Source organism: Pogonomyrmex barbatus, unplaced genomic scaffold (assembly GCF_055798465.1).
Source record: "Pogonomyrmex barbatus isolate J1 unplaced genomic scaffold, ASM5579846v1 scaffold18, whole genome shotgun sequence".
Taxonomy (NCBI): Eukaryota; Metazoa; Arthropoda; class Insecta; order Hymenoptera; family Formicidae; genus Pogonomyrmex; species Pogonomyrmex barbatus.
Window position 1 is genome coordinate 3,688,300 of NW_028297114.1, and position 17,064 is coordinate 3,705,363.

The 17,064-nt window shown below is 33.4% G+C and overlaps 2 protein-coding genes across 7 annotated transcripts in view; both read right to left on the reverse strand.

Annotated features, from left to right (window-relative positions):
• Positions 1-13,413, reverse strand: part of LOC105431671 (low-density lipoprotein receptor) — a 34,505-nt gene extending 21,092 nt beyond the window's left edge. The window contains exons 1-3 of one of the 5 annotated variants that reach the window (XM_089075307.1): positions 13,154-13,413; positions 12,050-12,795; positions 7,166-7,291 (exon numbers count right to left, since the gene is read on the reverse strand). In XM_089075307.1, the coding sequence (XP_088931433.1) occupies positions 7,166-7,291; positions 12,050-12,128 (205 nt within the window). In that variant the 5' untranslated portion in view covers positions 12,129-12,795; positions 13,154-13,413. Of the gene's footprint in view, positions 1-7,165; positions 7,292-12,049; positions 12,796-13,135 lie in introns of all 5 variants that reach the window. The other 4 variants (XM_089075308.1, XM_089075311.1, XM_089075309.1 and 1 more) reach the window with 4 other exon arrangements.
• A 77-nt stretch (positions 13,414-13,490) lies between these two features.
• On the reverse strand, positions 13,491-16,193 carry LOC105431670 (WD repeat domain-containing protein 83). Of its 2 annotated transcripts, XR_016138872.1 has the most exons (5): positions 15,826-16,193; positions 15,515-15,758; positions 14,701-14,927; positions 14,197-14,630; positions 13,491-13,615 (listed from the first exon to the last, which is right to left on the reverse strand). XR_016138872.1 is itself a non-coding variant. In XM_011646004.3 (4 exons), the coding sequence occupies exons 1-4, from the start codon at positions 15,896-15,898 to the stop codon at positions 14,254-14,256; spliced, it is 921 nt and encodes a 306-aa protein (XP_011644306.2). In that variant the 5' UTR covers positions 15,899-16,193; the 3' UTR covers positions 13,937-14,253. The 2 variants fall into 2 exon arrangements, 1 of the variants encoding a protein (XP_011644306.2); XM_011646004.3 differs by lacking the exon at positions 13,491-13,615 and having other exon boundaries at positions 13,937-14,630.
• Positions 16,194-17,064: the final 871 nt, after the last annotated feature.

Consider the following 17,064-nt stretch of genomic DNA (forward strand, 5'->3'; position numbering starts at 1 on the left):
AAAAATTTTAAAAAAAATTATAAAGATTCTAAAAATAAATATATATTTTATAAATATTTAAATATTGCATAAAATTTTTGAACTTTATTTTCAAAAACTACAAACAAAAAATTATATGAGGCATAACAGATACAAAATTCAACTTTCATAAAACTAATAAAATAAATATGCGTCTTCATTAAACAAAATTGCATCTAACATGAAACCATTGTTGTTAATATTGTATTGTATCAACGTCAAATATTCTCTGATGTTTAGAATACATTGTTATTGTTAACAACAATTCAATCGGTAAACTCTCGATTATAATAAAAGGCAACTTCGATATTTAAAAAAACAACTTCAAAGAACTTTCTTTGATTTTCAATAAAATTTCTTGAGAATTGCTTGATTTTTCAAGATATAAACGAATTCTCTGAAAATTTCAGGTTTTTCAGATTTTTCCAGTAGTAGACATTCTGTATTATCACCCTACCATTTACATTAACAATTAGGGAGGACGACACCCTATATCCTTGCCAATAGCAAGAAGCTACGAACGGATTAATTGAAACTCTGTGTCGCGAGACTGCCCAATGTATTCATGCGAACTAATTTATTGGATTTCGCGCTGCGCACACAGCACAGCGTTTAAATTTAATATAACAGTTGAGAGAAGTCTGACGCTTTATAGCATCAGTATTTTCCGATCGATTACGACCGATTGATGAAAAAGTCATTCAATAGGTTTTTTCGTGTAAAAAGGATTGAGCTGCATTTATGTAATTTATCCGAGTTAATTGTAATTTAAGAACGGACATCCAGATAACTTTGGCTTTACAAAGTTACAAGTTGAAAGCTTCACAATTATAAGTGATTGATAAAATGACACAATACCATTTGCGTCGAGGCTCATTGGTTGCTTCCGAAATGCATTATATCTGGCGAGAACGTAGAGTTTCACGGACGGCTTCACCAAGAGTTAAACGCGCAAATGATTAATTAATGAACGTCATGTAATTATTGTATCAAATTACGCGGTGGTTATTACGCCGCGGGCTGTTGTCACATAATAATCCATGCATTTCCGAGCAGGTAATATTAGATATTAACGGTAGATGCGACGATATTTATCATTGTCCGATGTATGCGCGAGTGCGAGTTAATGCTCCTCTTTTATTTAGAATTCTAAATAAATAATTTTGTTTGTTGGCCACACGGAAACGTCTTGTTTTTTTCTTATCACACATGTTCAATTCATGAAGAAACTGATTTACATTGATTTGCATAGGTTCGAGCAAAGGAAAATTCAAACTAATCTTAAATATATAACGTGGTATTAGCGAATACTTCGAAATTGGAAACAAGATTGTTTAAATATTGAAATCCAAAAACGAAATTCCTTTCAATATGGATTATATAAGATTTATATAACGTCGTCACAAATCAATATCTTCGACACCTCGGTTACAAATTCCATTAGGAAAATGGATAGGTTCTTCTTCGAGAAATAAAATTGACATTTCTGAAAATTACAATACAATCGGTGAAATTGATATATCGATTAAATGTACATCTTCAAAATCCTACAATTTTCATTGGAAATATCTTTCTAAAATTGACACTCTTTTTCTTCTGATTGACTTACAACAAGAGTTGGTGTATATGTAGAAAACAGTTTTGCTGACAAATCTTAAAAAATTTGACCAGATACAGGTGAAAATAACTTCGTTCCTTCAAAATTGTACGACATTCAAATTGGTTGTTAGAAAATCAAAAATATTGTTATGTTTAAACGTTTTATATAATAATTTTCACGATTCAACAAAATTCTCTTCAGATTTGTAACTTTTAGATTTGCCAATAAAACTGTTCTTCTCATATATAATACATGAAATTTAAATGCACCAATGTCCTCTGATGAAACAATCGAGAAGGTAATTTTATTATACATGCAAAAATAAATCGAGCGTAAAATAAGTTTTTTTCGTGCGAGATTCTTTTTCCGAGGAAATCGAAAAATTTAAATTTTGTTAAAATGCTACATGTAGTATCTCTCACGAACGGCTTTCTGCACGAGGTACCGATCTGGGAGGTAACAGAAAAACGTGCACGTTACGTGCGCCATTCAACAATTTGAAAGGCTGAAATAGACTGGGTAATAATATGTACTATCATTGTCGACGAGAATACGTGTATTATGCATTCGCCACGAAATGCGTGCGCTATACTTCCTGTGAATCGCTTTTCACACTCGGCAATATTTACTATCTCGGGGCATTATCACGATTACGTCGTTCGAGTTCACATTTGGTTGAAGTTCTATTCTTCGTCGAGTCTCCGGGGTCATTTAAATTGAAATTAATTGATCTTGAAGTGTCCATTAAAAATCTCGAGCTGACACATTGACGCACGTATTGTCTTTATTATTTCAATATCAATATGTAAAAATTCTATTTAAAGATAACGATCAGATGCAATTTCAGAATTGATTGAAAAAGCATGCAGTTGTCTCTCATGAAATAATTGCGAGCGCCGTGTTTGTATATTTAATGTATAAGGTCAGCTAAAATTGGCAATTCAAAACTAAAATTTCTCTTATTCTCTTATTATTCCGCGATTGTGCTAATTTATATAGAAATCATTTAAACGATATATTTTCACACTGGCATTTCAATTGTTGGTAATTACGAACGAGCAAACATAGTTAAGTTGTTAATTCACGGGACAGTTTTTGATTTCAATCTTGCGATTGTGCGTATTGTTACAGAATACGTTTGTAAACGACATGCAATAAAAATGAATTCGCTTGACATGGCACTGAACAATGACCAATAATTGTCGCGAGATTTCGTTGGCGTTTCTTTAGTGACGTAGACCAACCGATTGATTTCAATTGAGTTAGAAATCATTTAACCACCAATTGGTATCTAAATACGAAAGCATAGCGTGAAGTTCGAAGACTCCCACGATCGAGACTGCAAATTGCAAATATCTTTCTCAGTTTTTATAGAAAAATATTTCTTTTTAATTTCATGTTTTTAATTTTAATATCCAGGATGTAATACACTTGATATAAAAATGACTTCATTTCGACAAATCCTAGTCCAAAAATAATTATTTTATTTTATTAATTTATTTTGTGAGTTTTGCAACATATGTGAGGATTACAATTTTATATATCTAAATTAATCCTCATGTATGTTGTAAAATTTCACAAGGAAGCAAATGTGGCCGCCAATTCGAGGCTGGAGCAAATCATGCGATCCTATACACACCATGCCGCGACTGGCTTTCACCATAATTATATGGTGCGTTGGCAGTTGCCACGCAGCCGAATCGGTTCTCCTTGTCGTCTCGTCGACTGATGCAACCGACGTAGGCCTTGCGTTACAAAATGCATCGACCCTAAATGAACGGAGGCAGGCAGGCCGATGGAGGAAGAATCGCGAGCTCGCTCGTCTCCGACGAGAGAGTCCGACGTGAGTGTGAAAGCACAGGATGAAATGAGAATAAAAAAAAAATAAAAAAAAAAAAGAAAGGATTCAGAACCTGATGCAACATCGCGTGAACCTTGCGGCCGACATCGGAGCAATGGCATTGCACCGTAGGTCACGGTGGTCAAAGAGGTGATAGTATTGATGAACCTAACGATCTACTTCGCTTAATTGCATTCTGTACATTTACAAATTGTCCTACGACTTTCATCGAGACAATTTGTAATTAATGGAAAATCTTAAATGAAAAACGTGAGACCAGCACTTTTCGAACAAAATTGACTTGGTTTCTACCAGTTTATAACATATTAATATATGCATTGCATAAAATTCTTTACAGCTTTATTTTATTTTTCTTTTTTTTTTTTTTTTTATTATAAGTATCTCGTTTCCTGATTGAAAATTTGATCGAGGAAATGATGCATCGAAGGTCAAACCGATTATTAGTTGCTGAAATTGGCGGCACGATTGAAACCTTCGAACAGATGAAAAAAAATCAACAAACTTAAGTGGAATTCGAGATCTCGGGTTAAAATGACATTCGACACGCAAGAAGCTGACAAAAACAAGAAAAAGGGAAAGAATCACAGTGAAATCTGCGTGCAAAGTGCAAAACCCTGCGAACCTGGGAAACGACAAAGGGCAATGTTAGTTCGGTTCGTTTGGCAGTCTCGTTCGTTTTTATTGCTCCTTTTCGCTCGTTAGATAGCACTCTTTCCCTCGCGGTTTTCCTTTGCCTTTTCTATCTTATTATCTCACGTCGCTGCGCTATCGTGCCGCAGTTTGTCTATTTAGTTGCTTATTTAGCTGCTTGTTTATTTGCGTTCCTGCAGCCTGCAGAACCAATTTATACGAATGCAGGGAATCTTTTACGGAAAATTAAATGCTACAAAACTACAATTACGTTATATTACAGACAGCAAAGTGCAAAACTGTACAATAAAATTAATTTGAGAAATATAACTAAAAAAAAAAAAAAAAATGTTGCAATATAATGTATAAAAGTTTGCGTGTTTAATACTCAGTTAGTTGATAATAGATATATTTATTACACAACAATATTCCTTGTTGAAAATTGATATTGCAAAAGCAATTTATTTACCTCAACATGTGAGTGTAAAAAATTATTTTTAAAAGGATCGTCTTTTTCAAATAATTATCGTCGGAGATATATACTTCTTTTCTCTCATTCAAGATTTTCCGAACCAGGTTTCAACTAAGACTAAAGACGCAATTGAGACAAACGCACGAGCACAGTTTTATTATCTAATATAAAAGAGCAGATTAGATCGTTTCATCTGATGCAAGATGAATCTGATTAACCAGAGGCTGCGTTTTGTTCGTACCGATTCTCGCGTGTCTGATCGGAGAAACTTATAAACTCTGGCAAGGACGGCGGGTTTTTATTATGGAATTTTTACGGAATCGAGCATCGAGTCTATAATCACATATTTATAAAATTATGGCAATTACTGTCGCTCTTGTCCTTTTTTTCATTGCGAGGTGTTGCGGACTTGAAGTAAGGAACAAGGAAAGATTACTGCGTCGTAAGCTTTAGATTTTTTTTTAATATTATATGTTCCATTTACACAATCGTGTAAACGTATCATGATGCAAGCTCTAAGTCTATTATCATTGAGTTAATTATATCGCGGTGAAACGCATTCCTTAATCACTTCTATTAAAATATATAGAGATAAACTATGTAGGATGTCCGAGAATAGTTATTGCACATAACGATATCCTGTATTGCTTGTTCTAATATTTGCCTCGCTAAACTGCAAAAGTCTCTCAAATAATTGGAAAATCGCCAAATACGAAGTTCACTGTTATTATCGAAAAATAAATACTTAAAAACAATTTCTAAAAATTAAAAAATTTGCAAAATCATACTTTTATTCACAACTGTTCTAATGAATTAATTAATAAACAAGGTGATTACTCAAAAAACTCCTGAAAAAAATTCCCTGAATTCTCTGATTTTTAAGGAAATTTGTAAAAAATGTCATAAAATAAAAAGTATTTTTAAATGTATCTTACAAACAAATATATATTTATTTTGTAAAATCCTTAATATTTTCATAAAAATTTATAGATTGTAAAATGAAATTAAGAATCATTCGAGTTTTAATAATTAATTTTAAAAATTTCGAAAAAATCTATAAAAACTCTAAAAAATAAATATCTTATATTGCACAAAATTTTCAAACTTTATTTTTAAAAATTACATGTTTAAATGTCATAATTAATTCGATGGTTCAAAAAAATTATTTGTAGATCTGGTCAAATTTTTAGATAATTCAACAAAATAATTTATTTAATGTGATTTTCCTATGATTTTGACGCGAAATAGCAACACGGAGACACATGATGGACACATTCATTCACATTTAATTGCTTATCCGTGGAAAAAAAACTATCGCACAAAAGTATCATGTAGATCACTGCACGCGTAAAAATGCAATAAAAATATTACAACGTATCTGTAGTAAGATAAATCAAGTTCAAAATGAATGCTAATGAGATTATTCGCTCGTGTAATTTTGAACGAATCTTTATTCTCGGACGGTGTCAGTTACGTAACTTCTTCTTTAATATGAATAAACAATCGACATATCGAGGAAAAGAATTTGAATTTCATTTTGAAATTGAGTGAATATAAATCGATGGAGAGTCAAAGTTTGATTATAATTTACCAATATTTGCGCAATATCTACAATGCCTATTAACGCAGTATAATTACGAAATTACAATTAATAATTATACTATTACATATTCTAGCCATTAAGCATCAAGTTACTCGATCTGTCTGACACATTATGTCTCGTAAACAAATCCAAAAGTGCGGATCGATGAAATGCTGGAGATTTGCTGCCGAGATTGACTAAGACTACGACTTTAAATTGCAATCACGAAAATTAGTTCGGCGCTCTACTGAGACATTCATTTGAGATCAATAAAGCGATAGAAGAACGCGCGAACAAATATGCGAACGGCTTGTTTATCAACTGATTCTTCATTTAATTAAACGAAGACACGTGCATGCGTGTCAGATTGTTTTGCGTTCATGTGCACGCACACTTCCGCAGTAGTACGGCGTGAAACTTCCAAACATCGCCGTTGTATTTCCCGGTAGCGTCATTTTTACGCACGTAATTGTGCCTGTAACATTTACTTCCATCGATACTGACATCATAAAATAAAGTCATAGTAAACAATGTCATAAATATTCAATTATCCGCGAAACGAAGAGCGTTCGATGCATAAATGCAAGTTGTCGCAAAAAATTTTCCACATAAAAATGACTGATTTGCTATTTCATTCAGTCATCGTTCTTTTCCGTTTCAAAATAATTATTAAAATTTCTTATAAAGAATATATCCAGATAGGACACCAATTTCATGGTGTTCTGATACTGTTCGTGAAATCAAAGGAACAATTATGAGAAATATCCGATTATGAGTGGAAACGAGAAATTCACAAAATTCCGTGTAGAAACGACTAATGGTTCGATCGCTTACGCAGCTAATATTTGTTGTAAAATGATGTTTGCGTTTCGGTTCATATGCGAATTTGACGCGTCAAAGGGTTGCGCAAATTTGCGCTCGATCGTACAGACCGCGGTCGACGTCATTGCCGTTATATGTATATAATTTGTCGTATTTCGCATAATTCTGCGCGGGACTTACTTTTGCACTCCTCCGGGCTTTCATCAGAATTGTCAGTACAGTCATCCGATTGGTCGCAGACCCACGAGATAGGTATGCATCTGCCATTGGCACATCGAAACTGCCTCAACGGGCAAGCTAGTTTACCTGAGAACCAAAGAAAAAAAATGCGCTGAGAGAAACTCAACGAGTATGATCAAAACAACTTAACTTAAGTAGCATCTAAGATTAAAAAACATAAGGAACTAAGTTCGGGCTTTATAGAAGTTGATCAGTACATCTCTTTAAATTCTAAAATTAGTCTTGCTATTATCGAGAATATATATGCAACCGCTCAATTTACTTGCCACTTAAAATTACTTGCCGCTTACGTTCTTTCACCTGCTTTACGAAAGCTTGACGAATGTCATAAATAAACAAATTGAGATAATGCCAAGATTTGATTGTAGCGGGTTATAATTAGAGTGATTCGCCATTAGAAGATGACTCGCGGATGCGATCGCGACACGTGCGTCGTTAGAACGCAATAATGATCGCAGTAAAATCAAATGTAATCTCCCATAACTCATTTGTGTATCAACTGGTCGACAAGGTTACTTCGCAATTCTCACTGATGATAATAGAGATAGACGCCTATATCATGCTCATCGAGCAAATGAATGAAGAAAACCCACACAGCTTTTCTTTTTGCGAATATATACAGTATCACTGTTTATAATAAATATACGGAAAGAACAATTTTGTAGCATCTAAAAATTTTGCCATATACAGACCTGAAAAATAATTTTATTGGAATATCAAAATTATTATGTAGAATGTTTAATATTGCAAAATCTTCTTATATTCTAACGACTAAATTGAATTGAGACTAATTTGAACTTTTACATATTTTGATGTTCCGATAAAATTAATTTTCAGATCTATATTCTGATCTATATCCTCTGATATTCTGATCTATATTTTCAGATCTATATTTTGTAAAACTGTTCTTTCCAAACAACTTTGTATAAACGTAACTTTATATTAATACACGGAAAGAACAATGTTACTAAAATATCTAAAAATTTGAATAAATACAGATCCGAAAATAATTTTGTCAGAATATCAAAATTATTATGTAGGATACTAAGAATAATGATAACACTGCGCGAATATTTGATATTTCAGGAATAAATTGACAATTATTCTACATAATTATTTTGATGACTCAACAAAATTATTTTCAGATCTAAATCTGGTCATATTTTTAGATACTTCAGTAAAATCATTTTTTTTCTATGTATTTTTATATCATTGTTTAACTGATTGATAATGCTTTCATTGGCATCTCATTTCTCTTTAATTTATTGCACACATTGAGAGATTTATATTTATAATAAAATTAATGATAAAAATTTTTGTAAAGCAACATGAAAAAAATATGAGAACCAAATAATGAATATATGAGGGTTAAATAATTTATTCAACTATTAAAGAAATATTCATAATAGTTTCTTTACTCAATACTTTTTCAATCGTGAACAATTCGCGAGCAAATTCTAATAAAAAAATTCTTAATTATGAATACAAACGTGTGTTGAATAATTAGGTTACAGCAAAAATATAAGAAAGATATACATTAATCATACACATGAAAAAAAAGATATCTATCAGATATTTATCAATTTATAGATCAGATATTTATCAATGCATATGACACATTTTTCATAAATCAGCTCGCGGTGAAGGATGAATTCGAAATAACAGAGATTGTTGAACTTGATCTGTAAATAAAGTCGATTTGAGATCGAAGTTTTTGCAAATTTCTCGTGCGACTCGCGCATTGATCTGCGAAACACCTTGACAACTCCCGGCGGGAATCGTCGATACGGATTTATCACGTGGATGTGCACCGGCTATTTCCGACTGCAGTTTGCGTTGCCTCATGAATTCCTTGGTGAAATTATCGGACGATGCCTAATAGGTGGAAATCGGGATACATACGTGAACATTGGAGGGAAGAGAGAAGGGGAGAGCAAGGTGAATACGCGTGTACGTCTATGTGGTCAGGACCGATCAAATAAACGTCCACAATCAACGAGTTCTATTTCGCTAGCAGGTTGCGTGGCGCTTGAGTTTGCCGGAAGAATCATTACGCTAATTGTGCCTGCATATCTGTAACTAGTGAATGTGCCTCGATTCTCTCCGCGCTTAAATCCAGCAGTTTACTTTGCGTTTTCGTGTAACTAATATAATCTACGCTCTCGCGTAACGCAGCCAGGAAAGTAGCACAATTTTGTTGACAAATTCTCTTGTTCCTAGCGATTCACTATCATTCCTACATCCGAAACTCCGACTTTGAAAATTAAACGATGAGTCTTTATTAAGAGAAATCAAGAGAAAAATCTACTTTGTCAGAATGGGCAGCGCTTTAAGTTTTTAGCAATGCCACGCTTTGACTTTTTCATTTTCCTTCGAACAAAGGATTAGCTAATTATCTTGTTTTAATGTCTAAAATATTACTCGTTGTTGGACAATATTTAAGGCTCCTATTCATCACTACTATTTTAGATTATGACGTCAGAAGCGAAAAAATATATAATAAAAATTCTTGCAAAATATATTAAATTGGAAGTATGTTTCAATAAAAGCACACAATCGATAGAATCAATTTGTAAAACATACCGAAAGCCCTTGTTTTGTTTCGTTAATTGATAAATAACCATATCTGGAAATAAATTATGCATACTAAAAAACAAAATAAGTTATGTTCACAGCTATAACTGCCAAATTAATAATAATAATATAGGAATAAATATGATTTAATTTTTCCCCGAAACAAAAACTAATATTTTTATATTTTATAACTCTATCTTCTTGATTACAAATGTTGTTTTAATAAAAAATATTTCATATTTATAAAATTTATAAAATAAATTAATTTATTAAAATATTTCATATTTCACATTTAAATATATAATATATTTTATAAGAATTTTTGTTTTTTTTTGGCTTCTGACATTATAATCTGAGATAGTAATGGTAAATAATGAAAAATCTTAAATCAAACTTCAATAAAAATCATAATTCATAATTGTAATTTTTTTCCAAAATAGTGAATTAAGCAGATATTTTAATTTAATCTCTTTCTCTAAATATTCGCTACCGAGATATAGAAATGTACCATATAAAGTTTGTTTCCTCTGTTTGAATTTATACATATTATTATGTAATATATGTATCACACTTAATAAGTTAATGAATGTAAATGCTTAATGTTCTAACAATTCTATGTTAAGACGTATTTCAAAAAAATCTGCGAATCTGACACAATTGAGAAATTTGGAATCCGTTAAATATCACCATTATATCATCAATATTAAAAATATAATAAGATAATCTTTCATTTAAGTATGTTGCGAAAATTAACAATTGCTTGCTAAAACGTTATTGTGTTTACGAATTTTTTAATTTATACATGGAAAGAACGATTTGCTGAAGTATCTAAAAATTTAGCCAGATGCAGATCTAAAAATATTTTTGTTGGAAACCTCAAAATGCTTATGTAGGATGTTCAAATTGGAAGCTAGAATATTAAAAATTTTTGCAGTCATCAATTTGCCATCGTGCCTAAGCGTTCTTGATAGCTCAACAAAATTATTTTTAGATTTGTACATTTGGCCAAATTTTTAGATACTTCAATAATACCTTTCTTTATATATTGATCAACTATTACTTATTCATTATTTACACATAATTAATTTTGAACGTCATATGTTTTGTGAAAATGTTTTATCAGAACAAACAGAAATCAAAACAAAGTAGTGTTAAATAACTAGTCGTCGCTTTACTACATTTTCTCTTGACGACGTTAACGACATCTCATCTGTGTATACATGCTCGCTTCAGTGAGACAGAAACGTACACTAATGAAAAACAGTGAGTACGCGCGATCATTGATAAAACGAGACGACATCGTGTCTATTGGACTTATATAACGTGCAACTTCGTCGTCTCAACTGAATCGAACGTCTTGGCCGTGGCGCTTTTTCGGGGGCTCGTCTCCGCGGTCCAAAGAGATGATGCTGCGAACAATTGGTCGGGACGATAACACGTGAAGTTCTCGACACGCTTCGCTTATCCGACTACGCGATATGTGAACCAATCACTTTGGAGACAGTCAAAATTTAATTTAAATTTAAATAATAATTAGTTTCGGGCATGTAATTTTAATGTAATAATACTAACATCGTTATTTATATGTAATATATGATTTTCAAAACACGATTTACAGCGAGTGTTTGCTGCTCGTGCGATGTGTTTCTAAGCGAAAATTTCAGAGATGGACTCGGGGTGAGAGAACGGCCGCCATGAAAATCCCCTCTCGCGTCCTCGCCGGCGTGTTTTTCAGAGGCTTCACAGGATCTAATTTCTTTTTCGAAATAATACGTAACTTGGCGAGGTTACTTCTCTCCGATGTGCGTCTCACATTAACGTTGGCCAACACGAGACAGCCGTGACGTTGACGATTAATAGCGGCCCGTACAACCATGATCGTAAATAAATCGACTGTCTTCTCCTGATATCAAACAGCGATTAATAATCTGCGGGATAAATAATATTGTCCTCGAGGGAACGACTCAGTGTTTAAATCGATGGTTTTGGAAATTGGTCTCGTCGACGCGCTTCTCGGGAGAGGGGGAGGGTGCAACGACAACGCATAACTGAAAAAATTGTAAATATCGCGCTGTCGTCGAAGGATGGCTGTCGAGAACGAATATGAGAGGGGTCGCGGATACCGTCGGGGACGAATGCAGCTGGGTGTATACGAGCCAGGACCAGCACTCCCCCGCTTCCCCTCCCTCCCTTTCGTTCACTGTTGCTCCGAAAATATTTCGCAGTCGGACTCTGAAATGTGAAACTTACTGTCGGTCGAGAAGGCGTCCGCGGCTGCCAGCACGGCCAGCGCGACGAGCAGCAGCACGCCACGGGATTCTCGCCCCATAACAACCCTCTTTCTTCCCGCAGTCGTGTCCTTCGTGCCTCCGTTCCACCACTGTGTCACGGCAAACCACCACCACTACCAGCACCACCACCACCACCACACCACCCAGCGGCAGCGAGCACCACCGTTGCCAACCTCTCGGCACTTCCTGTCGCGACAGTTCCTTCTCTCCGCTTTACGTTCGCCCTCTTGCCGGCTTTCTCTCTTTCTCCTTCTTCCTCTCTTTTCTGCTCTTTCTTCTCTCCGCGCGAATATCGATCAACAACAATAACAACAACAGTGCGTACTGCTATTGGAAGCAGCGATCGCTAACGGAGATTCCTTGCGAGACCATGCGGTCCAGCAACCGTCGCTTGACATCGGTATTTGTCAATCAGCTGTTTCGCTCTAGTCTCCGTCTCTTTCATTCACTGGAGGTTTCACCGTCTAGGCCTTTTCTATCAACTCCGTCCGTCAGTCGCTCTCCTTCTCGCGATTACATGCGGCAAGAAAAAATACACTCTATGAAGTGGTGAAACCGACCGGCCGCCCCATGTGCGGGCACACGCGCCTCGCGAGGTATATCCGTCCTTCTCCCTCGCCTTTTCTGTCCGCTATGTCGACCAGGCAGTGGCGGATTATCACGCCGCGGCGTCAGCGCTCCACAATTTCAGGCCTCCGGGCGGATCTGCAATGTGAAAAAAATCAAATCAATGTCAAAAAAATCTAATATTTGGCAAGAAAAGGAAATTAAATACGACAATGTAGACACGCAAAAAATAACTGATAACTAATGCATTTCTATTCTCATTTTAATTCCTTCATTCATCACATACCAACGAAAAAAATTTAGATAAAAAGTTGGACAATTTCGTGCCTAAATATCGAAATCTAGAAAATCTTCAAAAACAGAAATTTCACGTTTGTATTTCAAATTTTACAATTATACAAATGCTCGATAAACTCATTCCTTATTATTCATTCACTCTCTCTCTCTTACTATCTTTTTTTCTGTCTGTAATGCTTGCTTAATTACAAATCTTTACCAGCGATAAAGGAAATCTCGAAATCGATTCGTGTCCTTTAATCCGTCACTGCGATTCGGCCGGTTTCTTTCGCGCTCTCTGCTGCTGCTGCGCTGCTTCTCTCCGCCACGCTCAATCGTCCAGCGAGTAATGTAGTCTCTGTCTTTCTCTCTCGTGCACATACGCGAGCATTCTCCCGGGCGAGACTATGCCGGCGACCAACAAGTCTGACGCACCGATCGCGCCACCTGCGCGCGCAGTTTCGCTCTCTCTTTCTCTTGTATTCATCATCATCCTGCTCTCCTTCTCATACACTTTACATTAAGCGTATATGCTCGAAAGTTGCGTCGCTCGCGCGTGCGAATCGTTCGCGTATCGTATGATGTGGCCCAGCTTTACCTGGGCCGACACCACCTCTCGTTCCCACCACAACAGCGAACGAAGAATTTTTGCGCTCACGTGCGCGAACGCACACATCTGCACCTGTGTGCGAAACGGATGTTATTGTTAAATTAAATTCCTTTCTTTTTTTCACATTGTTTGCCAGTCCAATACGACTGGCTTCTATCCTAGTTGTTTGCCTCATCTGAATCATCAATATTTGCCTGCTTAAGAATATATATATATATATATATAGTGTGTGTGTGTGTGTGTGTGTGTGTGTGTGTGTGTGTGTGTGTGTGTGTGTGTGTAATGTATATATATATATATATATATATATATATATATTTGTTTACAATTGTTACAATTTCTCATAAGAATTGATTGCGGAATATATAATATAGCTATATTTTTTAATTCAAATTAGGATGTAACGATTCTTTTATATTTTTGTTATATATTACGTAACATAGTGATTAACACTTACGTTGTATTAAAAATATAGTAAATAATAATTTAAGATTATTTACAATCGTTTAAAAGCGCAAAATTCTTATAACTTTTATTAAGATATTATCATTTTGATAACTATGTTATTATTAATGATATATACACAGCCGTAATAAAAATTTATTTCTAAGAAAATTGTAAAAATTAATGAAAATTACAAACTTTGAACTTACTCTGAATCACAAACTTATTCTGTATATAAGAGGGAAATAACAGAACAAATTTTGGTACTATTCGTTATTCGCAGTACTCGTCGATGTGCTCCACATCAATATATTTGACCCATTAGATGCCAAAAAGCAATTTTTTTGTGGATGAACACTTATAGATACAGTAGGATACTTAGTCGGTTTAAAACCTGAGAGTTTCGCAACCACCTTCTGAGATATAAGATCCCAAATCCAGAGCTTCCCATCCGCCGAACCCGAAAGAATTTTCGTGTCTTGGAAGTCTACGCTCGATTCCAGACACAGATCTTTTCCAGTGTGTCCCGTGAATTCTCCAAGCAGCTCTCCCGAGTCCTTGTCAATTAATCTAATGACATCATCTGCACAACTAACGACTAAGCATTGTCCATCTCTGGTGAAACTCGCGCATGTGATTGCATCTAAAAAGTTTGTATGTTGTTACTCTCCAATAAAATTCCAAATCTGTTATATTAACTTATTATTTCTTACCACCCATGTAATCTTCGCAAAGTTCTCCCACACGTATATCATAAGTACGCACTTTACCATCAAAAGAACTAGTCAAGATTTCATGATCAGAAACCCTTACACTTGAAATGGAATCCTTGGCGTCATTCAAAGATTGTACAGCCTCTTGTGCTTTAGAACGTCCATCCCAACACATAACACTATTGTCCCGAGATCCAGAAATAATCATTGATGATTCCTCATTAAATCTGTAATTGCAACAGGATAGATTAGTTTAATTCAGCTAACAGGCTTAAAAAAATTTGTGTTTACATTGGAATATGTTGCATTTAAATGAAACAAGATAAACTTTAATCTAAATTTCAAGTTTAAAAATTACTGATTTCAATTAAATTCTAATTAAATACAATTATTTCTCTAAAGAATAAATTTGAAAAGAGCTTTTATATCTATAAGTTATGATAAATTTATCTACAAGAATATATAGCACACAGTAAATTATAAAAAACAATATAATAAATATAATAATATAATAAACATGATTATATAGCAAACTTGATCATCTATATTACACTATAATACCACATTAGATTAATATATATTAAAGCTAAAACATATTAAGTATCTAAATGCAATCACATAACTTTTTTGATACTAAAATAATTAATGCATATTCTGTTAAATAACAAGAATAATTCATGGTTGAGTATATAATTCAAAATATTCATGTAGTCTTATATTTACTAATTTGATTTATTAACAGCTTTTAGTATATTAATCTGATATACAAATACAAATTTCTTAATAAAATTTATTAATAAAATAATGCACTTGCCTTACTGTCGTAACAGGAGCTGCATGTCCCCTGAAACGACGTACAGGTATGCCCATTGCCACATCCCAGACAATTACAGATTTGTCTAATCCACAGGAGACTATCTGGCTGCTATCACAGGACGCACAAGCGTCCATAACCTCGTTACCGTGTCCACTGTATGTTTTTAATGTAGCGGATTTGTACGGATTCCATAGCTTTAGCTTCCTATCCGATCCACATGTTATGCAATACGAACCGTCAACTAAAATATGAAATAATGTACGATCCATAAAATTATAACATATATAAAACAAAGCAAGCTTTCTTACCACTAAATCGTACAGATCTTACAGCTCCTTGTTTGCAGTCAATTTCTTTCTCGAATTTATACTCAGTACTCATTTTTTTTCTTCTCTCGAGACACAGTAGCTTACATATATTAAAATTCCATGTCTTTTAATTTATCACAGATTTTTTTCAGATTTTCACAATTTAATTTCTCAATTATAATCAACAAAATGAAGTAGAATGGAAATACTATGCCTTATTTGTTAGACGTAGCGAAAGATCTCGAATCATTTTGATAACAACTGACAAAGATAAACAGTCAAGAAAATATTACAGAAATCTTCGTATAATCATAACCTATTCATTAAAATCAAACCTTAGCACATTCTAACGGTCTATTATGCCAAATAAAAACTTTACGCATGCGCGTACAAAATGGCGATACATTTCTCACCAACTTGAAAAACGAGACAAAATATATTCCTCCTTTTAATAATGTTGCATTTCAATATTCTTTTTATGCATTTTGAAGAGAAATTCAACGATAAATATTATTGTTATATAATTTATAAATACGAATTTTTCGATTTTAAAAAGTCTAATATTTTTGAAATATCTCTTTTTTTGAAAAATACGTATATTGTACTTATTAATTTATTTTATATATTTAAAAAAATCCAATGAATAAATAAAAATAAAATATTGTTACTTATAATTTATGTTAATAATGTTTTTACTTCTGATTGTCCATATATCAATATGAAAGATTTACTTGTTGATTAAATTATACTTGCATATATTTTTTTGTGCCTATTAATTTATTTAATATATTAAATTATTTAAAAAGCGAATTAAAACATCTCATTATTTCGAAAAAAATTAATGCATTATAAGTGATTTGAATTTGTTATCCTCTTATTCTTCGGCGTCTGTAAAATTATGTGTTTATTAATTTATTTTATATATTTAACAAAAAATCCGACGATAAAAGTTATTTATAATTTATTTTAATAATGTATATATGATTGTCCATATATCAATATAAAAGATTTATTTGTTAAATTATATTTATATGAGATCTTTTTGTGCCTATTAATTTATTTAATAAATTATTTAAAAACCTATTTAAAACATATCTATTTCGAAAAAATAAATGCATTATGAGTGATTTGAATTTGTTATATTCTTATTCCTTGATGTCTGAAATCGTTGCTGCAAAATGCATACACATGAAATAAACAAATAAATATAATTAATAAAAATGATATTAATTAAATAAA

Bases quoted from the DNA above. Each gene is read 5' to 3' on its own strand.
- LOC105431670 (XM_011646004.3), bottom strand. From the start codon at position 15,898: ATGAGTACTGAGTATAAATTCGAGAAAGAAATTGACTGCAAACAAGGA. The intron at 14,928-15,514 runs GCAAGTGCATTA...TTGCAATTACAG, and splicing joins GCTCCTGTTACGACAGTAAG to ATTTAATGAGGAATCATCAA. The intron at 14,631-14,700 runs GTAAGAAATAAT...CAAACTTTTTAG, and splicing joins TTGCGAAGATTACATGGGTG to ATGCAATCACATGCGCGAGT.